Source organism: Barbatula barbatula (assembly GCF_947034865.1).
Source record: "Barbatula barbatula genome assembly, chromosome: 16".
In the NCBI taxonomy this organism is placed as follows: domain Eukaryota; kingdom Metazoa; phylum Chordata; class Actinopteri; order Cypriniformes; family Nemacheilidae; genus Barbatula; species Barbatula barbatula.
Genome location: NC_136779.1, coordinates 11,567,749 through 11,595,738, shown reverse-complemented (window position 1 = coordinate 11,595,738; position 27,990 = coordinate 11,567,749). Strand labels below are relative to the sequence as shown.

The 27,990-nt window shown below is 38.8% G+C and overlaps 1 protein-coding gene across 6 annotated transcripts; it reads left to right on the top strand.

Moving 5' to 3' along the window:
• Nucleotides 1–10: 10 nt before the first annotated feature.
• On the top strand, nucleotides 11–27,990 carry rhbdf1b (rhomboid 5 homolog 1b). 6 transcript variants are annotated; one of them, XM_079475906.1, is made up of 19 exons: nucleotides 11–127; nucleotides 10,974–11,121; nucleotides 11,254–11,396; nucleotides 12,445–12,558; nucleotides 17,572–17,785; nucleotides 18,156–18,362; nucleotides 19,076–19,198; nucleotides 22,749–22,912; nucleotides 23,054–23,305; nucleotides 23,683–23,794; nucleotides 23,869–23,943; nucleotides 24,593–24,754; nucleotides 24,872–24,972; nucleotides 25,061–25,124; nucleotides 25,227–25,321; nucleotides 25,580–25,655; nucleotides 25,859–25,959; nucleotides 26,105–26,258; nucleotides 27,259–27,990. In XM_079475906.1, the coding sequence occupies exons 2-19, from the start codon at nucleotides 11,002–11,004 to the stop codon at nucleotides 27,676–27,678; spliced, it is 2,697 nt and encodes an 898-aa protein (XP_079332032.1). In that variant the 5' UTR covers nucleotides 11–127; nucleotides 10,974–11,001; the 3' UTR covers nucleotides 27,679–27,990. The 6 variants fall into 6 exon arrangements, with proteins under 6 accessions (XP_079332032.1, XP_079332035.1, XP_079332033.1 ...); XM_079475907.1 differs by having other exon boundaries at nucleotides 48–262; XM_079475905.1 differs by having other exon boundaries at nucleotides 57–122.

Below are 27,990 nucleotides of genomic sequence, written 5' to 3'. Positions count from 1 at the left end.
TTTACAGCTTGAAACTGAATTTATAGACTGAAACTCGCCGCCCGGACCTGCTGGAATTTACGGGACGGGCATGTTTATATCTCTGCAACAGTCCGTTTCATGCTATTTCGACCAGACTTTGAGTTAAGTAAGTGTGTAGATCACATTCTGTATTATTTAGTTATGATTTGACAATGTGTTTGCTCTGGGAAGGAGGCGCATCATACCGAAACGCCGGTTGATGAAGAAATACAGTCGTTGAGACCTGAAAGTCCATCAGAAGGTATGGTCATGTGGGACTCGATACATTGGGAGTTTCAAAGTTGCAATCATGACAGCGGATACATCATCAGTTGGGTGGGGTAGAATATATAATGTATATCGTGCATGTAGGCAACCGAAAGTGATTTTCTCAGACCATATAATGTGTGTCGTCATGTACAGTAGCAGCGTGTCGCACATTCATCTGTTCAATTAAAGACCAGCGTGTTTGCGCAACATATGCGTGTGTTCGTGTTGTTTCTGTGAGATGCTCTTGCGTCTGTAACGTGGATGCATGTTAATCTGCAGCTGGATGGATTAAGCGCAACATGCGTCACTGCTTTAGTTATTTAAATAGACGTGGATTCCCCTGACATGGGCTTTTCTCGATGCCCTAACAGTCTAAAGAGTAACACGACTGCAATACAAATACTCCTTTTATTTGGTTCATGCTGTGATATTTGTTCACGTAACAGACCTAGAGAATTTATTCTAATTATGTTCCGTATATCTGTGCTTTTTCTGCTCAGTTATGTTACAGTAAAACGGAAGCCTCATGATTATGAAACCTGTGTATCACATTTTAGTGGTTACATCTGCAGGACTGCTCAAGAAGCGTTATATCAAGACAACTATAAGGGCTTCTTGAAATTACATTGTGACAATTACAAAACTACAACGTTTTCCACATTAACAAGTTCCCACTTTTTTTTATACTGGAAGCACGGATAATCTAAAACAGAAGCAGTAGAGAACCGTATTGTGAGCGAATACTGGAGCATTTCTCTTTGTACTGGTGACACAAGGGTTAATGTCTCAGGGATGTACAAATCATTATCTGACCATTCAAATGCACAATGAAGGAAAAGCCCGATTCCATGCTGTAGTTCCCTAGTGTTCTCCAAAAAATATCCAATAGATAGATACACAAATACTGTATCTATCTTCTAAACAGCCAAGATGTCCAGGCATGCAGATTCTAATAAAGAGCGCAGGCCAAGATTCAACCATCTGGTGACTTAACAATGCAGACTAAATCCTCAAACACATAACTGATTTGCATAAATAGGGTCTGTTAAATGTGTCATTTACATCTATTCAAGGCCTTGCCATTGCATAATTATTTGGAGCTATTTCTTTAGGTTATTGTTGTAGATTTAGCAATATTATATTTGTTATATTGTAATATGTATGCCATTTGTGATGGAATCATAATCATTCTATCACCAGTTCTCTCATGACAACTCTTGGAGGGGTTAAGCATGGTAGTGTACATGACATATAAATGCATTTGGTCTTAGATTTAGCGGAATAGGTTTGCTACGCTGCTGCGGCGAACTAAGTACAGAGACGACCCATTACATCCACAACATGCTGCTGTGAGCATGTAAGGAATGCTGCTGCTACACATATAACATATATGAATAACCCCAGTATAGCGTACCTTGTAGCAGATCTATGTGGAGCTGGGGAAGGAAGAGGGTTTCTGAAGCGCACTGCACTGCTACAACAATCACTAGCCAAGATTTAAACGTTGAGCAGCAAGCCCAATTGTCTCGGCTGGTATTTTAACATAACATGAATTGTAATTAAAGTCCCTGTGAACCAGAGGTTGCAATCGTTTTTGTTTCCGTATTCTGACACATTTCAGAGTGAAAAGGAATTTTAAAGGAGAAAATGAGTGGGCGTGGCTTGCGTTTTTCAACAGGTATTGATTGGATGTGTAAAAACAGCTCTTGCATTGATTTTGAAATGAAACTGTGAAAATGAATCAGTTGAAGGGGAGGAGTTAACGGATGCTTAGGGCGGAAGTGCATTTTCAGATTTTAACTGAAGATTATGAGGGTCCATGAATTTAAAAAAGAAAAGGAACCAAATTTATAAGCTACTTACTATAAACGCTGCATTATTTCATGAAAAATAAGAAGTGTAATTTTTTCTTTCCCTGGGGCTTTAACATAGTAGGAAGTAAATAAATTACAACTAAAAACATCTTTGTAATAAAAGTGGTTCTTACCTTCTCATTGTTTAAAAAAAGTAATGTTGTATGTTTTAAACTGATTGTAAAACAATCGCCTGGGCCGGCCCTCATTATGACATTACAGCAGTGTTCTGTTTCAGTAGACCCTCACACACACATGTACACGTTGTTTCCATGCATCTCCCATCTCATGTTGTCAGCTACTCCTCACACTAGATATTTTACATGAATTGGTAGAAATTAATTCTTAAGCGTGTTAAAAAATGTGGTCATCGTTGAACACACTTAAATTTTTGCTGTAGATACATCAAATGTAATTGATTCACATAAAATAGCAGCACATTATATTCACTTTTGTGTTACAAAAACATAAAACCTACTTTGTGAAGTATACCTTTTCTTCAGTGACGTTCATACAATTTGATACATTTTGGGTCGGTTTAAGTTAAATTAGGACATTTGAGCAGACCTAACAAACATGCCTTACAACAAACATTGCTTGTGTGCATTTTGAGACAAAACATTGATATATATTAAAGTGATACTTCACCCACAAATGAAAATTCTGTCATCATTTCCTCACCTTCGAGTTGTTAAAAATCTGTGTACATTTGTTTGTTCTGATGAACACAGAGAAAGATATTGGAAGAATGCTTATAACCAAACAAAATTTCACCCTCCATTGACTACCGTTGTAGGAAAAAATACTTTATCATTTTCTTTGTTCTGTTGAATAAGAAGTTTAAAGAAAGTAGGACAGCAAACAGTTCTGGTTCACTTTTGACTACCATTGTACTTTTTCCTACTAGTCAATGGAGGGCAAAGTCTGTCTGGTTATAAGCATTCTTCCAAATATCTTTCTCTGTGTTCATCAGAACAAATACATTTATACAGATTTGGAAGGTGAGTAAAGTTTGACAGAATCTTTATTTTTTTGTGAAGTATCCCTTAAAGATGTGTCAGTGCAAGCTGTTTTTAGACAGCTCTAACATTTATTTTAGTCAAGGACTAGTCTAAAACCCTGAACAGGAAACCAATACTTTGTGTGTAAGGTGTGAGCATGCTGCAAAAAAAAGCATCCCTGAAAAAGTGTTCTTGCAGCATTCAGGAAGTACAAGCTAGTTCAAACCTATCCCAGATAGCGTACAGTACAAATAAGTGCTGCTGTCAGATCCCAGGACACAAATTAAATTCTGCATTATTTTGCACAATCCATTCTGTTAATGAGTGCACTACCTTCAGATATATCTTGTGTTGAATACTATTTTGCTCAGCATAACAAACATTTATGAGACTTCAGAGAATGAATGGTCCATTAACAGCAGATAAAGTCTTTGCTTTAAAAATAAAAATGTTTATGTTATCCTCAATGGGCTTTTCAAATCCAATGTCTGGGCCTTAGAGCATCACATGTAATGAGACAAGTTTATCTGCTCTCAGGCAATCTGTGTGTTGTCATTTACAGTATGTCACACATGCTTTGGATGTCCTGACAATGACCTGACCTGAATATATCTGATCATATAACTCAATGCTAAAAAAGGAATATCCTGCAGTAAAGACAAGAAGTTTTAACATTTCACACCCACTTCTTTGGCTTCAAGACCACTTTGTGTTGGAAAATGGTCATGAGGATGTTTCTTGAGGGTAAAGGTGAATTGTGTCACCAACCAGAATCATATTTTTTCCAGATTTTATACTGCCCTGGCCATTTATTCTTCCATTGTTTATTCAAACAAGTAGTCCCACCCCAAATCCAAACCATTGGTTGAGCCAAAAGTAGATAACGTGTCATAGATGCATCATTTTCAGGGAACTCAAAATATGAAAAAAAAATTGGATGTCTTTGCAAAGTATCTGTTTGAAATTGGATGCTTTGCCTTTAAATAGAGTAGCCAAATTCACAGTCTATTTTTGTCTCTTCTCTCAGGGGATTGAATTGATGTGTTGAAAATGAAAACCTTGGATAGATTTACCCTAGAGAGACATTATGTATTTTTCCATGAGCTTATACTTTTTACCTGACTGCCTGAACAGGAAAATATATTTTGGAACTGATGCAGTTTTTGCTTCCATAAGAGTTTAGTAATTTATGTGAGACCTTTTGCATCCTTTTGGTGTTACTGCCAACAATAAGCATTCTTTCTTGAAAGCTTATTTTTTATGGACAAATCATATTAATATACAGTTTACAAGTAAATCACAAAGATTGCAGTAATAATGAACATAACACAGGCTCTCTAACTTGCTCCCATATTATAAACAAATGCTGTGGTATGTTGTGGGCTAACGAAAATAGTCTGATGTTATATTGACAATTGTGACGGCATCCTTTGACCAGACTTTAAGTCTTGCTTTCAATTAGACATGACAGTGACTTCCTATTAAGATTTTAGATTTAGTTTTTAGAATTTCCACAGTTTCAATGACTATGATATTTGAATAACACATTTATTAGATCATTTTGTCAGATCTATTCTAAAAGATTGGATGCTTGTGGATGATGAATCCAAAACACTTAACATCGAAAATATAACTGTAACAAAGTTCCATAGAAGGGAAGGAAGGAGGCGGGAACCGCCGAACAATTAACAACTTCAATCAAATATAAACAAACACGGAAGTGAAATGCCGGCAGCGCCCTCACGGACGACTGCAGGCCATACAGACCATAAACACAAACTAAACATATGTCCGGGCCCTGTCCTCTCTCATCAACAGTCCTGCCGGTCGTCCTTTTAAGCTCCTGATCTCCTCCGTAAGATATGCGGGACCGGTGCTCGTACAGCTGATTGCAACTATCACTCACACCACCGGCCCCGCCTCACGGCACTCGTCCCGCCTTCCTCACCACAATAACAATAAACCAACTTTTGTGTAGTAACTTGAATAATCAAAAATGTTTATTGCTCAGAAATGTCAAATTTGGGTTGTCTTCTGTTTTCTTACTAAAGAAATGTAGGGTAAGATCTGACTGTGATTGAGGAGCTTGTGAATCTTTATGTGATCTTGTATGTCAGATGTTCATGAAATTTTAATTGTATTGCCTATTTCAAACCTGCGCACCATCTGCGTACAATTAAACATGTTCTTACAGTGTGATCCAACAGAGGAAGTGTTCATGTCACATTCACAGCTTGAAGATGCTTCATAATGAGCACCATTGTGAAAACAGCCTCTTGTTAGACAAAGGCGTTGAACCACCCCGCAGATCTCAAATAGTCCCTTTTTCAACAGAATTTGCCCATCTGCTGGGCTACAGATAGAGAATTCAACACTCGTTGTGATTTGCTCTAAGAACTGGTAAAAATCTTCCAAAGCACATTCTGCAGTGTAATCCTGGTGCAAGGCTCAGCCTGTTTGTTTCTTGTTTCTACACGTTGAAGGAAACTGTGATTGTGATCTGCTGTATAAAAGAGAGCAGTCGCTTAGGGGTCTTTTCTTCATTGGGTGTGTTAGGCTCACATTTGAGAGAGTTATCTGGGAATTGAAATCGGTTGACACGGATGACTTTCTTTTAGTCAAGCTCTTGGCAGACTGACACGAGTTACAGTAATAGAGACCAGATAGGTTGTTTTTAAGAAGTTGTAGCAAAATGATTGAATGTTGCAATGGTGTATAGCGGGTACTGCGTGGCTTATTTTTGGATTCTGAACTTCTTTTTACCACTGTGTTGTCTTTTATGGTTTCTACTGGTTTTAATTCCTGGTTTGACACAAACCACAGGATTTCTCAAGACTGACATTATGTCCAGTATGTGTTGTGCGTCATTCAAAGTTTCACATTGATGTCCTTTCAATTTGTGTCATTTGGAGAAAAACGTACCCCGTTTTACAACGTAAATTAAAAAGTGTGTTGCTCTAGCGGTTTATTTTCAACATTTATAGTTCTGTCACCAGCCTTTTAAATACAAAAAAATCCCACCAAACCAGCCACCACGTCTGCTTAACGTTTATTTTGAAGTTCATATTATTCTCAAGTTGCTTCTTCGGCAGTTGCACAACTGAAGAGAATTTCCACAAGAAAATTGCTTTTTGCATGTAAAATATTTAAGTTCTGGTCCAATCGTGATGTTGTGGAGACATTTGTCTCCCTCAGAATAAATGAGCCTGTGCAAGTTTATTAAGCAGAGCGTTGACATTTCCATCAAATGCCAGTGAGAATATCTAACAGCCCAAATCAATACAGACAGCCCACACAGCGAGTCCTCTCTATTGGGAACTGCTCCAGGCGACCATCACCCTGGAAAATATTTAAATGGAGATCACATGTTGCATGGGCGTGCGCTGCTCAAGTCCGCCTGGCTTGTGTCTGACACAACCGAGACAGAAAGAAGGTTGTTGGCAGGTCAGATGTTGAATCCAGCAAGTCTCTAACAGAGTCATTTAACACCTGCTTATCACAGTGTGCATTCCGGGATCATCACCAATACCCACATCCTGTCAACACATTGATATCTAGAGACACTTATTCAGATGTTCTAAAGCAGCCTCATATTGAAACACAGCTCACTCGGTCATTGAGTTTTAATGGACCATTTTGGTCATTGATATGGTCTGTTAAAAAGCTATCGATGTGTGTTTATTCATCACCATTGAGTTTTTTCCTTTTCGGACCTCATTTAAACTTTGCAGTTTAAATCAGCATGAATTGTCTGTTCCAACACCAAAACCAAAAAAATGGGTCTTCTCTGTGAAGCTGGTTACCTATCTATGGAAACCAAGTAGTGAGGGACAGCCAACTGACAGATCAGCAGGTCAACTCTACATAAGCAGGCTGACCCATCACAAAGAGGTCATCCGAGTCATTTTAGCACACTTGCAATAATGAACCACTCGCCAATGAAATAAATGCCATGAAATAGTGCAGAACAGCCCTAGCAGCCCAGAGATATGTGCAGCATTTCCAAGATTATGATGTGAGTGTCCTGCCAGAGCAGCAGTATGTAGTCTTAATCAAATCTTATTAAGTGTCAAAACGACACGTCTGTTTTTTATTTCCAAGGTCAGAAGAAATGAACTAATACAATGAACATTTACACTTCTAAGTGAGGTTTCGTCGATGTCAAAGTTACGAAAAAATCCAGATCAGATTCCTGTGGCTTCTTTATGTCTGTGTCTTCCCTCTTTTCTGAGAGGAACTATTGTGTCTTTTGTTGATCATGGAATGAATTCGACTCAGTTGAGTCGAGACCAGTTAAAACCATAATCATCCCATGACGGGTTATGGACGGGTTATTGTCCATTTAGTAGGAGAATAGACACGCTCTGTAACCATTTTGACCCATCTTAACCATTTCAGGTATTTAAGATATTAAATTGGTGTCATTTTTGCAACACTGGTGATGTCACCAAACAGGTTTGCCTCTTCACTCTTCACAAAAGAGATGTTGTCTTAACCTTAGACGACTATTTTGATATTACCGTGTTGCAACGTTTTTTAAATAACTGTTCAAGAGCCATATCTGTTGTTGAGGACAGCTACAGCATTTTAGCTCATTCTTCATAGAATTGTTTGTGTGAGAGAAGGCAGAGAAAAGGCATCCATGCTCAGGAAGGAAGTGCTCTCCAAATGAGGTCATTCATCACTTGCCGACAACACAGACATCTGCTGCCCAGTTCTTTCCACCAAAACCAACTCAGTGTCTCACTGGAACTTCTGGACCAATTAAAAACATCTCCCATGTTCTTTCCAACAGACCTCCCATATGAGGAATAGGAACTACAGTTTAATTTAAGAGGGAATTCAAAATGTTTGTGGCGCTGACTGCTGAATATATTCTTCTTGGGATGCACCGATACCGGACCCAATACAAAGCTCTTGTACTTGTAAAAATGCACCGATACCAAAGACCGATACCTCATGTGACATAACTAAAGCAAGACATTTGTTGAGAAAGTGGCTTTGAAAGTGTGTGGAAAGCACATCATTTTTTTATCTTTTATAATGCGTTTAAGGTGGAGTTGTTTGTAATTAAGAAGCTATTTTATTTTTACCGGTGTCATTGTGTTTTGAAAAGGAACAGGTATCATTATCAGCAAGTACCAGACATGTTTTTTCCCTTTAATTAAGTTTGTTCATCAAAGTTTATTTTAGTGTACTAAAAATTAATGTGTTGTGTAATAAATCACTGCGTTCTTGTTTGATGTGCGTATATTGGCAAAAATGCTGTGGTGTTATCGATGCTGTTAGTTGGTAATATTTAATATATCTACAGTATTTATTTTACTGCCGCAAGGATGCTTTTGATGTTTGAAAGTATAGAAAAGACCTGTCACAACCTTTGAATGGTCTGTCAAGCTGGTGTGGAACAAAGCAGAATAACAACCTATATTGCTGTCTGTTTTTTGAAAGACAGGGCGTTTATTACACTTAAATGGATAGTTAACTAAAAGTCATTTACTCAATCTGATGTATAAATATAAAATCTGCCTTTCCTACTTGGAACAGGTGTTAGACAGCCTTTAAAAAACCTGGGTCATTTGGGGTGACGTTCAAACCAGTAGATAAAACCTCAGCAGAGGATTGTAGGTGCTCATGTATAGAAATTACATTTAACTAAAAAACCTGTAATTTTACTGTTGTTTTTTTTACAAATTTTTCACAGATTTTTGAAATATTACTGAAAAGACTGCAAATTTAAAGTACATTTTAAATTCTAGTACTGCCAGCTGGTTCTGCCAGCCTACTCTGATCTGATTGGTCAGATGGTCTAGTCTGCTGTGATTGGACTTTAGCAAATGAGACTCACGAGCTACAGTGTTTGGTGTAGAAGAAGCAGTCCTATTATATGTAGTGACGTAAATCCGTGGCGGTTCGCGAATCGGACTAGGGCAAGACTCTTTTTCGTAATTCACACATTACATTACACACTGCATGAAATGTAATTGACATGATGTCGACATATGTACTTATTAAGAAGAAAATTTGAAAAGATCATCTAATGTTATGTTGCTGTAGTGGTTATTTTCACATTCAATTACTGTGGTTAAAGTTTGTTTTATCACTAGTCTAGTATGCACAAAATAAATTAGACATATTTTTTTGCTATTAGCTAGAAGTTGTATGCAAGACCTGTATACAGACAATAAAGCCAAATGATGGAGTAGTTCTGGGAATGTGGTGCTTTCTTGTTGTTTTCCATTTTGGTTTGTAATGGTCACTGCTAACCTTTTGTCCAAACCTGATATTTCTATGACCACATTTAACATGTTTTTTCTTATCAAATGTGCTCTGCAGTAGGATGTGGTAGAATTTTCCCCACTGAGTGTTATTTAAAGGATTATGTTAACTTTCTGTAAAAAAATAAGTGCCCTTGTTTTCATAAGCAAAAAGACAAAAAATATGTACTTAGCCATTGATAGTGGCTGTGTCATGCTCCACGCGGTTGTTGAGCAGAGGAGTCAAATAATGCTTGTTGGCTTTGTCTGAAGCATAAGGACTGCTGGTGTTTGGAGGAAGCCATTTTAAAAAGTCACTGGGTTCAGTAATAATAATAATCAGTCTCTAGATTATAGTCAGTCGCAATCTTTTTTTAATTCAGAACACTGAAAACAGGCTTTGATTTGTCCTGTGACCATCTGCCACACTGAAATCAAAAGTTTTCTTGTCGTGACCCTGCCTCACCTTGTCATGCTTTTAAGCCTTGTGGCAGGAACGTGACAGTCCCACGTTTTTTGTGTGGAAGCACATGGCCATTGTTTGTTGTGATGTGCAATGTGCTATTCTGTGGCTTGTTGACCCCGCCCCCCTCGTTTTCCTAGCTTCCCGCCTGTATTCATCCCCTCCACCTGCCTACTGTTATTATCCCTTGTTAGCCCCCCTATTTAATACCCTTGTGTTTTCTTTACTGTTTTGTTTTGCTTTCTTTATATTTACCTTGTGTCCTAATTCCAGTTTACAAAGTCCTGTCAAGTTCCTGTAAGGTTTTAAGTCAAGTTATTCCTGGTCTCTCTTGTTTTTGCCCCCTCTTGGGAAGTCTTTGTTTTGCAATTTATTGTTCTGTTATCGTTTTGCCTCATCGTGGGTCTTTCTTTTTGAATTAAGTTTGAGTTTTTCCTGTTCATGGGCACACAAAAAATTTGGCAACTTCATTATTTTTTAAGGATTTTGTCAAGTCTCCGGCTCCGGTTTAGCTTGCAAAGAAGAAATTCTCTCTTTGGGCTTTCTTCTTTAGGTTTTATTAAGTTTAAAAGTGTTGAATTTCCATTTGTGTATACAGTGTGTGATATACAATGTATGTATATTTGAAAAAATAAATATACACATTTATTTAAATGGTAAATATACATATCCTTTGGGAGTCTTTTGATACAAATTTTACAATAAATTGTGAAAATGGCAGGATTTGTATCCTCTATTGGAGGGGTTAAGGAATGCACTTCTAGTCAATTTCACACTTTTGTAATACTGGCAATGATTTATATTATGTCCATAAAAGGATCTACATCCAATTCTAAAAGCAAGTTCAGTGTCTAAAAGTGGAAGTGAAATATCATAAGCGACCACTGTCAGTCTCAGTAGCTGAAAAGCAATAAAGCGTAGTTTTACCGTGATGTGACCTGAGTGCAGCATGGATAGAAGAAGCACGTCGCTGTCTCCGCAATGTTCCATCAGGTCACAGCAACCAGATGGAAATGCAGATTATCGCTGGCTCTGTGTGTCTTACATAAGCCAGCACTGTTGCGTGTTTTGTTCAACAGTATCTTGTATATGTGTGATTACATTTTTTGACCCTAATTTGATCTTGCAGCTGGCTGGCAAGTGTAGGGGCAGCAGATATGGCCGACGCTGAGGATGAGAGCAGGAGCAGCAGCCTGAGGAGGAAAAAACCGCCATGGCTCAAAGTGGATGTCCCCAGCGATCTGAACGCTACGGAAGAACACAATAACTTTCTCCAGGTAGACAGTAGTTTATGCTAAACATATGTGAACATGTCTACCAATAACCAGTTAAATCCCAGAAAGTTTAGATCTGAAAATATAGAGTTGTTGTCCTCTGAATGAATGTTTCAATATTTTCTTGTCCTACAGCCCGTCATACGTAACAGCTTATATCTGCGCAGTGCCAGTGTACCCACCGAGAACATCCAGCTCAGATGCCCGCCAGTCGATCCCAATACCTATCAGAGACCATCTGTCCTGCGCAAATCCTCCATCTCTCAAACCATCAAGAGGTAAGATTTGCAAACTCTTACAGACATAAGTGCGGTTTTTAGGGTCCCCCCACACATTCCTTGTATTCTGTTGGTAGATAGATAGATAGACAGACAGACAGACAGACAGACAGACAGACAGATAGATAGAAATAGCGATATTTTGATAGCACCACAGATCCAAAATGCTTTACTTTTGATAGAAATGTCTATTTGTGCATATTATATTTCACTTATTCTGGCCAATGGTCTTTAAAGGTGTTGTTATGTCTGTCGATGTACACTTTGTATCATTTTACGTCGTAGTGACCTGTGCAATGTTTTGTAGTGTTGTGTATTTTGTTTTGCTCCCCTTTTGTTGATTTTCACATCAGTTCAGTATATTAGAGTTCAAACAGGTGAAGTAGCTGCCACCACAGCAAATGTGTGTGAAAAGCTGAATGCTCAGTAAACATAGCCGATTTATATTTGACTTGTTTCAGTGTTGTTTTCATGCTAGGGAGATAAACACACTTTATAAGTAATTGTGCTTTGTTGCATTAATATAAGGAGAGGAGGTTATTTAAAATTTGGAGAAATACATTTAAAAAAAAAAAGCGAGATTATGGGTTCAATTCACAGGGAACTCTCAGATGATAAAATATGAACCTGCTGTGTAAATTGCTTTCAATAAAAATGTGTGCCAAATCCATAAATGTACGTGTACTGAATAAAACTCAATAAGCATTAGCAGCCCACTTTTGTTTAAACGTGTGATTGGTTTTAGACTCTTGGGCAGTAACAAGATCTTTTTGTCTTAATCTCCATTTCTTGACGCCAGTCTTCCCTTTCAGCTACTGACACACAACAAAAAAATCATGCTGATGAATTCCTTTTCTTTCTAGCTGCATGTGTGCCTCATCTTTCTACTGGTTTAATATAAGACATGCCTTCTTTATTTACTAGTTTACCTGCTTTCTGAAATAAACATACTCCTGTGAACTTTCGGAACTCTGTCTTTATTTCATCTGTAACTAAACTTCTCCTATTTCCTCTTTCTTTTCCATGTTTTCTCATTCCCCACACCAAGCCCCACAGGGAAGAGGGTTCGCTTTGAGCAGATGAGCACCATTCTGGTTAAAGGCCAGTGTTTCTCACGGCTCGAGCCCCCCAGACGTCAGTCACTGCCCCAAATTGTCCTCAGGTACTGTAGAACCAATAGAAATAACCAATAGAAATCATTAAAAATAAGTTTTTACTCTATACACCCTTTCTGTAGGGTATTTTCAGTTAAGCATTTTAAAAGTTTAAAAAAATGTTTGTAAGTTATCTCAAAAACTATTATAATCATATTAAAATCTGGTTCGCATAAAATTCTCTCGGTCCTCTAGAATTAAACAAGCTTGTTCTTCTATCCAACACATCACTAAGCTATTTCTAACTACTTTTTGATCTGGGTTTATATATATATATTCATATATATACATTTATATGTGTATACACACACACATTTATATATATATATATATATATATATATTACGGGTTATAATTAGGTGTTCATAACGTAACTAATAATTAAATTAAGTTTGAGACATTAAATCTGAAATATTATTGAACTTGCTTAAAAATTCTAATTCTATTTACAACTCGATTTGTGAAATCAGTTCAATATACAGCGGGTAAATATATATATTAAACACGTCACAATTTTTTCTCAGTTAAAATATTTCTCAAGGTGCTGTTGAAATAAAATTTTCAGCAGACGTTGTAACCATCCCAAATAATCCATACATGCAAAGAAAAGAAAACAAATACATTCACAAATTAAGTTTTATGTTATTAGCTCAGGTGTGATTTTGGACCATTCTTCCGCACAAACAGTCTTCAAATCTTGAAGGTTCCGTGGGCCTCTTCCATGAACTCTGATCTATAGTTCTTTCCATATATTTTCTATTGGATTTAAGTCAGTTTATTTGCTTGAGCAATGCTAGTAGGTTTATTCTCTTTCTCTGAAACCAATTGAGAGTTTCCTTGGCTGTGTGTTTGGGATCATTGTCTCGCTGAAACATCAACCCTACTTTTATCTTCATCATTCTGTCACATCACAGTTTGCCCAGCAGAGGGAGACTGAGAGCACAAGACCTTCCACAGCCACTGCCTAATTAACTGCTTGTTAAGTCGATCACCTGTGCATAGTTAGTTAATGTATATGTAAAGACATCCAATTGCTTGTATCTTTGCTCAGTCTTGAAGTTATCTGGCCTAGCCTATTGTTTTGTGTTGTCCTGTTTTTGAGCTAACTGGAAAAATCTTTGTTTAGCGCTTTTGATCAACTTCTCGTTACATTAAGTAAAGATCATCTGTTTTCCTTCTAACCTGCCTCCTGTGGTTATCTGCCTGTTGGGTTCACACAGCACCATAGAACAGTGGTTAGATCCTTGGGTTTTCCAGCAACACACTCTGGGTTCATAGCCTGGTAGATGGCAGCAGATTTTTATCAAGAATGTCTCTGTACATTTGTCCATTCATCCTCCCTTCAATTATATCAAGTTTGCCAGTGCCGTATGCTGAAACACAGCCCCGCACCTTGATGTTCCCATCTCCAAACTTCACTGTGGGTATGGTGTTTTTGGCGTGATGTGCAGTGCCATTTGACCTCAAAACATGGTGTGTATTTGGGATCCAAAGAGTTCAATATTGGTCTCATCTGACCAGAGTATATTCTCCCAGTATTTCACAGGCTTGTCTAAATGTTATGTTGCAAACTTAAAACAAGCTTTAACATGTTTTTTCTTCTGCAATGGAGTCTTGCGTTGTAATTGTGCATACAGGCCAATGCGGTTGAGTGCGTTACTTATTGTTTTCTTTTAAACAATTGTACCTATTAATTACAGGTCTTTCTGAAGTTCTCCACAAGTGGCAATGTCTTGCGCAAGCTCTTTGCTTTTACCCATTATGAAATGACACAATGGTAATGAGACACCCTTCTATATGCCATCAGTTGGGGCTGAAACAGCTGATGTTAATTTCCATTGACAAGGGGCAGGATTGCTCTCTAATTACTGATAAATTTCAGTAATCTTCATTTGTGAACTTATTTTTTATTTACTTTTAATCATAAATTGATGAAATGTATTTACTGGGTGGACAGGGTAGAGAGTTCTAAAAGTACATCAGACCAAACAGAACAAGAAATATTCAGTTTACCACATCCTAACCCCTTTAGTTATTTTTTCATCTAGTTCACCTCATTCATTCATAAAACAATCACTGCCCCTGTGCCATTCAATTTTTTTTAAACACAAAACCACAGCTATGCTCCAACAGACATTATTTTAGTAATACACAAGCCACTCCCTGAGCCTTCATATTTCTTCAATTGGGTTTAAAAGAATGTCACGTCATAAACCTCCTACTCAAACATGAAAGAGAGAACTATTCTTCCTCTCTACACACAAAAACAGAAGAGCATCAGAGCCCTCCCATCTGTCTCTGGCTTTGGCTGGTTTTAAATCATCTGATAGTGTATTGGCTTTGGAGTCCACCGTGAGTCTGCCATCAAAGAAATATTTGAGGGAGAAGAACATGTTACGGCAGAAAGTATTATTATTCACAATAGAAACAACATCGCCTTCAGTATGCTGGTCTCTTTGGTCTAGTTTTGTTAACCCAGGCGCTGGTTGTGAGTCATGCCATATTAATGCAAACTTTGTTCTGGACACGTCTGTTGTCACCTTCACAGTGTAGCAGATTGGGCTTCTGACTTTGGAGATCTTTTTGGGCGAAGAGTTGGATAGATTGTTGATGATTGTTTCAGTCAGGTGCATTGATTTTAACTGTGTTCATGTCAGAATTACTGTAATTGTGAGTTTGGATGGTGGTTAAGGCTCACATCTTTGTTGAACTGAAAATTACAAGTTAGAATCTTGGAATTTTCAAAATGTTTGACTAAGCTGTTGTGATGTAATGGAAAAAACCAAATCGGCACTGAAATAACATGTTGGATATGTCTTTGGTGGACACAGTTATCCAAACTTTTTTGTTTCCCTGTGCAATGACAATATTTCTGGACATATCATTGCTTCATTTCAAAGTACTTTTGTCTGTTTAAAACTGTATCATTTGTCCTGTATATTTAGAGGTGGACTTGTAACGTCTCTCTTATTTACCATTATGCTTATTTATTATATTTTGTACATGAATTATAAACAAAAGACACATTACATTACCAGCTGTCATATTTATTTAATTTGTTTATTTCAAACTGAAGAAAATGACTATCAACAAGAACAAACACTTATCTATACATTATGAAGACAACATTTTCGTTGCACTTCCTGTCAATGTCTTTAGACTGACATCACATGTACTCCTCAAATGGGCGTGCTTAAACTTCTCATGTTGTGGCATGTCCTTCTACACTGTCCTTCTTCATTCATTTAGATGAGCTTGTAACTGAGATAGAGAGTGGGAGTTTGTTGGAGTTTGGGATCCTCTGTTTTTGCTGAAGGATATCGTGATTCTTTAGACTCATGTCATGACAGGATAAGTTAATTTTTCAGGATATATACAGTATTTGTTGCCTCCACATCAGGGATGATGTTTCTCACCTCCTGGGATGAGTTAGACAGGTAGGTAAATGGAATGATGTTGCTTACGACAGTTTGACATTGTACCATATTTTTTCGACAAATATCAAAGCTGGCTGATTTGTAAAATACATTGAAGTGCAATGAGTTTTAGATTAGCTGTGGGGTTTGCATTAGTTTAAACCAAGCAAGCCATGTTTTATGAAGGTGAATCCATGTGGTTAAGTTTTGTAAGTAAAGTGTTTTTACTTTTTTCAGTGGTTTATGGTATGTATAAATTCAGGTAGCTCCTCTTTAGTAGGGTCTATATAAGGTTGACTTACTGTCTGCTCTTCAAGTTTATGGGTTATTATTATACGGCTGCCTGAAATACTTGATTTTGACTGGTGAGTTGATGCATAAATGTATTTGATTGTGTCCATGTCAACCGCTAGCTGTGCTCATTCTTGTCTTACAGGCTGTAAATTAACAATTGAAACCTTATTCAATAATATACATATATTAATGATTATAATTATATGTGAAATTATTAAGATAACATATTGTGTAGTCCACATTTTTTTTCTGTCATTTCAATATCATTGATTTTCAACTGCAAATGTTGATAAAATGAACTGAAAAACAAGAAACGCAAATCCTTGCACCATCCTTTCTCATCCTTGCACCATCTCTACTGCCTTAAAAGGCCTCTTCTTAGCTTGCTTTCCTTGTGGTGATGCATGTTCCTACTCTGTTATTACTATACACGCTTTACTCTAAACAGTGCCGATTTCTCGCTGTACTACCACCATTTACACACACTTCAAACACTCAGAGAAAGAGACGTGTAGATAGAAAGAGATAAAAAGACTGTCATTCTGTATGCATTAGCTAACATGACCTAGCAATGAACAATACTTCCACAGCATTTAAGAATCTGGTTCATACCAAATTCAATAAAATATGTATGTTCAAGCATATATGTATAATGCATTATAAAAGCAGTTACTGAATAATTGTAACTACATCTTAAACATTATGGGGCAGTTTCTAAGTTTATGGGGCAGTTAAGCTGGTATAAGCTTAAGCCGGACTATAGGCCTTGGTTAAATTAGGATATTTAGGATTTTTCTACAGACATACCTTAAAAACAAGCATCTTAAGACAAACCATGGCACTGATATATTTTAAGATCTGTCCATGCAAGCAGTTTTCAGTTTAGACAGCTCAAACATTTATTTTAGTCTGAGACAAGCCTAAACCCTGTCCTGGAAACTACTCCTAAAACACTTAAAATCATTTCATTGTCACACTTAGCATTTTTATTTTGGTTGTAATTCTTTACAAAAACATTGAATGTATTACAACACACATTATGAACAGTTATTATGCCTCATACCATTTAATAACCCTTAACAATGCTGTTTTTTACTGTATGTTCAATCTCTAACACCAGAGTTACGAGTTACACTTGTTTGTGATTGACAACAGATGTTTTACAGGGTAAGACTGAGTACTCATGGTGTGTTCTGACTATATATTGTCTAAATGGTTTTGATCATGCTTTTCCATTATTCCTGAGGGCCTGTTACTTTGTATGCTTGGTGTGGTATAACTGATGCATTAAGGCTAATGAATTAACTGCAGGGGCACAGCAGACTGGTTTGGGGTCAGCAATGACGCGGATTCCACACAGAAATGGCAACGCAAGAGCCTGCGGCACTGCACCCAGCGCTACGGCAAGCTCAAGCCGCAGGTGATCCGTGAATATGACCTTCCCAGTCAAGACAATCTCTCCATCGCCAGCACAGAGACCCCTCCTCCTCTATACGTTCCACCCGCTCAACATGGGATGCAGAGGGTAGGCTGTTTTTACGAATGGACACCTTCTTGTTGATTACACTTCTGTTCACACCAATGAGTGTCTGAAAGCACATTTTTACAAACGTGCAGTAGGATTAAAAGGACAGTTCACCAAAAAATGCACATTGGTCATCGGTCACTCATCTACATGTCCAAGTTGCTTTTTTTTATACAGCTGTGAAAAATTAAGAAATCACCATAAAAACACCTTTGTTTTCACAAACTTCTGACATCCATACACATAAATATTTACCCATCTGCTTTTGCACTCTATAGACATCTCACAGTTTTTACACACAACTTGTTATACACACAGGGCTGGAAGAGACACACTTTAATGATCGTGACTCATTGTTTGGTCTCTGCAGATCGTGGACCCGCTGGCTCGGGGCAGAGCGTTCCGTAACATAGAGGAAGTGGACGGCCTCAGCATACCTCAGACCCCCATCACCCCGTGCGCTGCCTCACTCTGCTCCTTCACAAGCTCCCGTTCCGGCTTCAATCGACCCCTCCGGAGACGCAAGCGCGAGTCTGTCGCCAGAATGGGCTTCAGAGCTGCTGCAGCTCTGGTGAAGGTACATCCAGAAATACCGACCTCTCTCCTTCTCCACCTGTGCTGTCCATCACAGCGCACAAGTTAAATGCATTTAACATTTAGATGATTTAAACAGAGCTAAACATTGGCAAAAAACTGTGGCACAGCGTCACAACCACCAGACAAAACAAATCAATGGCAGATATGAACAAATAACACGATTATTCACCTTTTAAGTAAATATTCATTGTGACGCAAATGTCGCAGTAAGAAAGCAGCGGGCATCCAATAAACCAGCTGCAGTGATTATCATACTTCAGATTACTTTGGAGGCTCACTTGGACGTCCTCGTAAAAGACATGATAAATATTACTCTCGGTCGCATAATCTGTTATGTAAATGTTTATCTCTGCCTTGACCTGTTGGCCTGGGATTTGGCCTACTTCCATTTAGTTCCTCTGCCCAGATGACCAGCCCATAGGTTAAGATCAGTGCTGACAGATGGCTGTGATGGAATGTTCAGATGTCGGTCAGATAGAATATTCTAGAGCAGGTTCTATAATCCCCTCCTCATCCACGGAACAACGGCACAGCTGGATTGAAAAGGACAATTCATCTTTCTTACCCATTGTTGCACATGTTCACAGATGTTACATTTCTTATTTGTTTAGTGAACATTGATGGTTATTGCATTGGTGAGGATGGTGATAAAGAATTATAACTGATGATTATGATTGTTGCTGTGGGTTTTAGGGACGCTCTTTGCTGGATGGTACCTTTAGACAAGTTCACCGGCGCAGCTTTGCCACAGCAAGTTTCGTGGACGAGGACACTGTGGATTTTCCAGATGAACTGGACACGTCGTTCTTTGCCAAGGTGAAGACAACTGCAGAAACATGTCATTACAATGATTTTATACACCTCAATGCTGACACCTAGAGGTTGGTATACATTCATCGGGTTGTTTAAATTGTTGTCCAAATAATTTAAAGTTATTTTTTAGGGTTTCGAGCACGAAGTGCTGAAAACCTATTGTTTTTGTAAGGATTTTTATTCTTCTTCTTATTAGGGTTCGAGCCCGTAGGGCTAGAAACCTATTGTATTTGTCTGTTTTCTCCTTCTTTGTTATTATTCTTCCCTTAAACTGAATGGGCAGCCTAAACCGTAAGGCCGAGTGAGAGCTGAGATTCGGTCAGATGGTAGTAGTCTTGCTCGCTACTCAGATACTCGGAGCCAGCCATGTCGGACCATAGGGGGCGCTACAGCGATGCTGAGGGCGTTTGCGTTCGTAACCCCTAAACCGTTTGTCGCACATCCAAGTGTTTTATATCATTGTAATCATTGGCTCAAAACTTAAAAAATGTATACTCCGATTTAATTTCCGGTATGCATATATTTCCGGTAATTTGCATTTTATGCAAAAAAAAAGAAATTTTTGACCGATCAGAACCAAACCAACGCTGATGAATTCTGTGGAGAGTGAATGTGAATAATTATCAAAAAAAGTTAAAATCTAGATTCACCGTTGCTAGGGGGCGCCAAAACGTCTGAACCGGAAGTGGCATATTTGACTAAAATGGCCATAACTCGTGAACCGTTTGAGATATCTTTACGGGGATTGGACCATAACTGGAGACTCTCAGTCCAGGGTCACAGTAAAAATGAATTGGCGTTTGGCCACTAGGTGGCGCTATAATATACATGAACTCTAACTACCCAACCGTTTGCCTGATCGACTTATTATTTGGTATGGTGTGTCTTTGTGTCATGCACCATGACTGTACATGGTCGTATCTAAAGAAACATGGCGGTCATTGGCCAATGAAGTTTGAGCACTCATTAGACAGGGTTAACAGAGGCCGATCGAAACGACACTCGCTGGGCTTGTTCGACTCATGGTCCTGAAGGTCTGAAGAAATATGAACTCATTCGGCCATCGGGGGGCGAAGTAACACTTTTGGAGTGCATAAACAATTGTATATCACGTGACATTTGACATATACTCAAACTATTGGTATCAATAGTAGTAGCTCTTCTCGTTTGCTAAACATAACACACACCTTTATTATGTACACCAGTTTAATTGCATGTAAACCCAAATAGCTACTCAGCAGTCACATGGCAGCAACTCAATGCATTTAGACATTTAGACGGGGTCATTTCTTAAATGGATGTGACCAAATGAACCAGAAAAGATGATTCCCCTCAAGTGTACTATATTGTGCATATGTGTGTAATCATGCGTAGTGTCTGTGAACCGTTGCTGACCGTATCTATAATTTTTCAGGGGTTGGGAGTATCGTCCCCTTGGGTGTTTTAGGATGAGAGTCCTCGGCCTACTTGATGAAGGCAATGCTGCTTTAGATGCCTTAAATGTGCTCGAACCCGCTAAATGCTGCTCGCAGCTTTAATTAGGGTTTCGAGCCCGAAGGGCTGAAAACCTATTGTTTTTGTAGTGATTTTTATTTCTTATTATTATTATTATTATTTTTCCGCCTTAAAATGCGTCGCCCAAACCGTAAGTCGTAGAAACTCGAGACTTTGTCAGTTGGTTGTATCTGTGCAGGTTACTCAGATACAGTGAACCAGCCAAATCGGCCCATAGGTGGCACTTTAGCGATGGCCAATGCGTTTGGACTCAATGCTCGTAAACCGGATGTCGCACAACAAAGTGTTTGGTGTCATTGGAATCCTTGGCTCCAAACTTAAAAAATGAAATCTCCGATTTCATTTCCGGTATGCAAATGTTTCCTCTAATTTGCATTTTATGAAAAAGAAAAATGAAGTAGTCCCTGGATTTTTGCCCGATCGGAACCAAACCAATGCAGATGACTTCTGTGGAGTGTGAATGTAAATAATCATTGAAAAAAAGTTGAAATTTCCTTTCACCGTCACTTAGGCACATCAAAACTTAAAATGGGCGGAGCCTATCACATTAAAATGGCCATAAATCCAGAACGGATTAACACATCATCATGGGGCTTGGAACATATGTGTAGAGTCAGACCATCACTCCGAGGTGACCTACAAAAGAAGGTGGCGTTTGGACACTAGGTGGCGCTAAAACAAAAAAATGGCAAAATTGACGCGTATTTCATTTCTTAAACAATTGTGCATCACGTGATCATTTGACATTTACACAAACTAATGATATCTTACGATAGTCCTCCACATTCTGAACAACTTTGCCTCTTGATCCATTGATGTCAATCAAACGGTTCACGAGTTATCGGTGACGATGTTAAAAACTTACTTTTGCTAACTAGTTCTTAGATTTTCAAGCAATTTCAAAATTGCAAAGTGTCCTCCTTTTTGGTGTTATGGAAATGGCCACCCTACCTCTGGGTGTTCACACCGAACACTCGTTAAACGCCTGAACTTTGGCGAAAATTCGCGCATCAGGAGCTTTCTCTAGTTGGGCCGTGATTATTTACATTTAGTCATTTAGCAGACACGTTTTTATCCAAAGCGACTTACAAAGAGTTCGAGCAATAAGCGATAGCCTATGTCATATAAAGAGCAATAGTACAATAGGTGCTTATACAAAGTTAGTTTCAACAAAAGCCAGACCACTACCTGTTGAGAGAAGAGTGTTAGTGTATGTTTTTAAAAAATATATATTTGTCTGTCAGGTATTCGCCGAAGATGTGCATTATTTGGAAGAAATTATTATGACTTAGCGAGCGGCAGAAGCCCCTACCATGACGCGAATTCAATTAGTGGGCTAAAGTCAACCACACACCACCTCGACTTTCTTCCAAATAACGTAAATTTTACCCATAATGCAATGAATACAGGCCTATAGTTCCTGCACATTTTAGTTTTTCTGAATTGTGTGAAATGGCTAATAAAAAATAAGTAATACAAAACTGTTATGGCCGTGACTCGTTTCCTGAGTGACAGTGTTGGGGGGCCCGGGGGAAATCTGTTGATTGTCTAGTGCCAAATAAACAGAGATGGACAGGAAAAGGTTAAGGCCATCAGGTGCACAAAAAAAACGGATTGATATAATTTTCTCTTTCACTTATGTTGTTATAAAAAATATGACGGTTTGTCATCATTTTGTGTGTGTGTTTTATTTGTATTTATAATTTTTCGGGGAGGAGGGCGCTCAAAGGTGGTCTCGCCCGGGGTGCAATTCAATGTAGAACCGCCACTACGGCTCAGATGACGAGAAACCCGTTATTACTGCTTGCAGTTATATTTTATTATTATTTTGTTTATTTACTAATCCTCATTTTGTTTAAAACTTGTATGTGACTTTTTCTTCTGTGGAGCACAAAAGAAGAGATGTTGAGAAATGTCTCAGTGTCCATACGATGAGATTCAATAGGGCCCAATGTTGTTTGCTTCAATGCTTCACAAGATATTATTTTGTGTTCCACAGAAGAAAGAAAGTCATGTTGTATTCGTTGTGTCCCTTCAGGAGGGTCTTCATCACGAAGAGCTGTCTACATATGCAGACGAGGTGTTTGAATTGCCTTCCGAGGCCGTCATTAAAGAAACCGATGGAAGCACAGTGGCAGATGAGAGGGATCTGACAGGAAGTGCCCTAGATAGGGCAGAACTAGAGCGGAGTCATCTGATGCTGTGAGTCACACATGCACTTGCTTACTAACAAAACAACACATATGCGCTTTTATAAAGAGCTACACACAAGATTCTTCTAGTGAACTTTTCCTCCATAAAGCTTCGCTGTTTGTCGGCCCATCTCATTCTCCTCATATACAGGCCTCTTGAGCGGGGCTGGCGTAAGGGAAAGGATGGCGCTCTGGTTCAGCCTAAAGTACGTTTACGACAGGAAGTGGTGAGCGTCAGCGGGCAGCGCCGTGGACAGCGTATAACCGTGCCTGTTAAAAAACTCTTCGCGAAGGAGAAGCGACCGTATGGGCTGGGCATGGTGGGCCGGCTGACCAACCGCACCTACCGTAAACGCATCGACAGTTATGTGAAGAGACAAATAGAAGATATGAATGACCACAGGTAACACCAAAACAGCGTTATGGGTGCCTTTAAAAATGTTGTTAGAGGGATAGTTCACCCAGAAATTATTTACTCACCCCCATGGAATGCCAAGCCTGTATGACTTTTTTCTTCTGCAGAACACAAAAGACGATATTTTGAAGGTTAATAACCATACAATATTGGCCCACATTGACCAAAAATTTTTCAAAATATATAAGAGTAAGACAGGTTTTGTAAACGCTTTACGAACTCTGAGGGAAATTCTATTTCAGATCCCTTTTGAACTATTAACAATGAAAGCACACACAGTGCTTTCAGAATAATTGCTTGTTTCAGGTACTGAATTATAGGTTTTCTAGTACACCATGATGAATTAGTGTTCTTTCATCACACAGGCCTTTCTTCACTTACTGGATCACCTTTGTCCATTTGCTGATTACCATCTTTGCAGTTTGCGTCTATGGCATCGCGCCTGTGGGCTTTTCACAACACGAGACAGTAGATTCTGTAAGCAATGCTGAGTGTTTTGTTACAGTGTCCTTTTGCTCCGTTTGGTGTGTAACATATTATATCTGTTGTAGGTCTTACGAAATAAAGGAGTTTACGAAAACGTCAAGTTTGTGCAACAGGAAAACTTTTGGGTTGGACCAAGCTCGGTGATTATATTTACAACGTTTATTACCTGTGATGTTATTGCATATGGCAACTATGGCTACTACTTAACATCTAAAAATTATTTTGGGTTAAATTATTTATATCACTGTTGTTTCTTTCTCAATTTTAGTACTATAGTTGTCTCTCTTTCATAATTATAGAAAATTTTAAGGGACAGTTCACCCAAACATGTATATTCTATCATTATTTTCTCCCCCTCAAGTTGTTCCAAATCTGTATAAATGTCTTTGTTCTGATAAAAACAAAGAAAGATATTTGTAAGGATAATTGTAACCAAACAGTTCTTGGTCACCATTGAGTACCATAGTAGGACAAATTTCAATGATAGCCAACAGCGCCCCAGAACTGTTTGCTTTCTTACGTTCTTCAAAATATCTTATTTTGTGAAGAACAGAACAGAGAAATAAAAAATAAAAATTCCTACTATGGTAGTCAATGGTGGCCAAGATCTGTTTGGTTTCAAGCATTCTTCCAAATATCTTTCTCTGTGTTCATCAGAACAAAGACATTTATACAGATTTGGAACAACCTGAGGGTGAGTACATTAAGAATTATTATGTTTGGGTTCCTTTAACTTGTTACAAGTAATTCAGACTGGTTTTAAGTCCAGGTCTTCTGATTGTCCTGCAGGAGGCGCTCATTCACCTCGGGGCCAAGTTCTCACCCTGCATGCGGCAGGATCAGGAGGTGCATGAGCTCATTCAGGAAAAAAAGCAGAGCGAGCGTCACTCGGCGTGCTGTGTCCGCAACGACCAATCGGGCTGCCTGCAGACCTCGCAGGAGGAGTGCTCGGTCCGTTCCTGCACCTTACCTCACCTTCTTCATGACACATATCTCGTGTACAAGTACTGTACTTGTTTGACCTGTTTTCATACAAATGACCTGTTGCTTTAATTTGCATGTCCTCAGAGTACCCTGGCATTATGGGTAAAATGGCCTCAGCTCCCAAGTGCTCCATATCTGAAAGGAAAAGTGCGTCAGTATGGCTCTGTATGCCATCAAGACCCCAGGTACAACACTTATCCTCTTTACTCTCTTTTTTACCCATCCACACTGTTTATCGATAAACGATTTTATATCACATGTTTATGATGTTAGGATTTGTCTAGAGCCCGCCTCTGTGACTCCTCACGAGTGGCCTGATGACATCACCATGTGGCCAGTGAGTATGATGCAGAGACTTCTCACGTTTCTGGACCAGTATCCACAACTTTTGAGTGCATTACATCATTCTGTACTCCTATACGCCATGTTCTCCTCTCAGGTGTGCACTAGGTACAGCACAGTGAATCACACTAACCTGCCACACATTGACTGTGTCATCACTGGCAGACCCTGCTGCATTGGTACCAAAGGAAGGTGAGATACCACAGTCACCTGTTACCTTATAAGCCGCCATTAGTAACCTCATACTTGTGACACACTCTCTGGAAGCTGTTTAAAAGTATAGTTCATCCCAAAATGAGAGCAACATCGCCCCTAGATGCCACTTAAAACTTTAAGTAAAAAACACAACACCTTTAACTTTAGGCATGTACGTCTGATGAAACTGTCTATAAATTCTTGTTCGCGCAACATACTGTACATCACCAATAAATGTGACTTATTTTTGAACAGGTGTGAGATCACATCAAGAGAGTACTGTAACTTTATGAAAGGGTACTTCCACGAGGAGGCCACACTCTGTTCCCAGGTCAGTAAGAATATATTTTTACTGTATAGAGGTAGTTTTTTCAAAGGATATGTAGTGCATAAGTGCTATGTTTTATTTTACATACTGCCAGCAGGGGGTGTAATACGCTGCCAGCAGCTCTTGCATACAAACCTTCAGACTCAAATTGAATTTGTATTTTATGACTAAATCTCATTATCATGATAAGCGCATGCCTCTTTCAGGTTCATTGCATGGATGATGTGTGTGGGCTCCTGCCTTTCCTTAACCCAGAGATCCCAGACCAGTTCTATCGTCTGTGGCTCTCCCTCTTCCTGCACGCTGGGTGAGTAGGAGGTGTGATTCAGCACAGGGGGTCCAGTGTCAATTACAGTTTCACGATATATGAAATGCCGTGTCAGATTACTGAATGCATGGTTTACAAAGGTGAAGCTGTACTTGATTAAAACGCTTCCTGGTTTGCCCTGCAGGATCCTGCACTGTCTGGTTTCCGTGTGCTTCCAAATGACCATTCTGAGGGATTTGGAGAAGCTAGCAGGCTGGCTGAGAATCTCCATCATCTACATCCTCAGTGGGATTACAGGCAACCTCGCCAGTGCCATCTTTCTGCCATACAGAGCTGAGGTACAGGAGGATTACAGCTTCATTAGTCCAGATCAGAGCTCTTCAGCTGGCAGCCAGCAGGCCAGATCCAGACGCTCAAAAGACCCATTGAAAAAAAAGTGTAGGGTTTTCAGTAGGGCTTTGAAGCCACCTGTATGCAAGTATATTCTTTAAATTTCACTAAATAAGTGTCCCAAAATTGCAAAGCTCAGTTTGTGCCCAAATACTTTTGATTTCCTCACTAAATGAGAGATGTGTAGAAATAAAGAAATGCATTATTATTATGTTCACAACGTTCATTTTCGTTATTCCTATGCAAACTGAAATTGTCAAATATGTTGATAGCAGATCTTAAAAATGTATTTTACATTTTAAAAGAGACACCCAGGGTGTATTTTAAAGTGATAAATCAAAATTCTATCATCATTTACTCACCCTCTTTTCATTTCAAACCTGTATGACTTACTTCTGCAGAACACAAAAGAAGATAATTTGAAGAATGTTGGTAACTGGCATCCTTTTACTTGCATTGGATTTGTGTCCATATAATAGAAGTGAATGGTTGTTGAATGGTCCAGTGCTGTTCGGTTACCAACCTTCTTTAAAATAGCTTCTTTTACGTTCTGTGGAAGAAAGTCAAACAGGTTTGAAAATGACAAGAGGGTCAGTAAATGATGATAAAATGTAAATTTTGGGGTAAAATATCAGTTGCCATGTTGTAAACAGATGAATGTAAATTTACCTTTTTGATAGTTACTTTAATTATTATACTCCGACCCCACACACTGCAAAAGATGAATTTCTTATTAAACATATATATAATCTTGTTTTCCATTGAACATTTTTTATCAAGATAGTTGGCAGATATTTTATTTTTTAAAGCAATGTTTTACCCCACAAAAACTAAATTGTAAAAAAAATTTTTCCAATGTGCAATCAGTTAAACATCTTGATGGATTAACAATAAATCTATAAACACTGTAAGTAAAGCCTCTTTCTTTCTATACTCTTCTGACGACAGGTGGGTCCTGCGGGTTCTCAGTTTGGCATCTTGGCGTGTCTGTTCGTGGAGCTGTTCCAGAGCTGGCAGATCCTTGCACGACCGTGGAGAGCCTTCGCCAAGCTCTCATGCGTAGTGCTCTTCCTCTTCGCTTTCGGCATGCTTCCCTGGATCGATAACTTTGCCCACATCTGCGGATTCATCTCAGGCTTCTTCCTCTCCTTCGCCTTTCTTCCCTACATCAGCTTTGGACGCATGGACATGTACCGCAAACACGTGCAGATCCTTGTGGCGCTCGCGCTTTTCCTTGGCATCTTCTCCGGCTTCGTCGTGCTCTTCTACGTGTACCCTATTAAGTGCGAGTGGTGCGAGCTTCTCACATGCATTCCGTTGACGGAAAAGTTCTGTGAGAAGTACGACCTCAATGCACACATCCACTGAGGCCTTGGAAGAGTGGAGGGGTTTCGATTCTGAACTCTTTTTGACTAACAACAATCGGCATTGGAAACCTTTTAAAATGTGTTTTTATTGTTTTTTTAAGTTGTTTATGGCATAAAAAAAGACCTCCCCAGGAGGGAAGGATGATTCCGACAGTGCCTTCTCAGTCTATACCAACTACTGCCATATCTTTCAGATTGGAGCATTTTTAAATCAAACCTGTATGTGTAGGGCTACTACATTGTTGTTTTATACTCGGTAGTGTTTTAGCTACCAGCACGCTTGTAACACAGAATACAATGTGAACAAATGACT

Bases quoted from the DNA above. Each gene is read 5' to 3' on its own strand.
- rhbdf1b (XM_079475905.1), top strand. From the start codon at position 100: ATGCTATTTCGACCAGACTTTGA. The intron at 23,306-23,682 runs GTAACACCAAAA...TTCATCACACAG, and splicing joins GAAGATATGAATGACCACAG to GCCTTTCTTCACTTACTGGA. The intron at 23,795-23,868 runs GTAAGCAATGCT...TATCTGTTGTAG, and splicing joins AACACGAGACAGTAGATTCT to GTCTTACGAAATAAAGGAGT.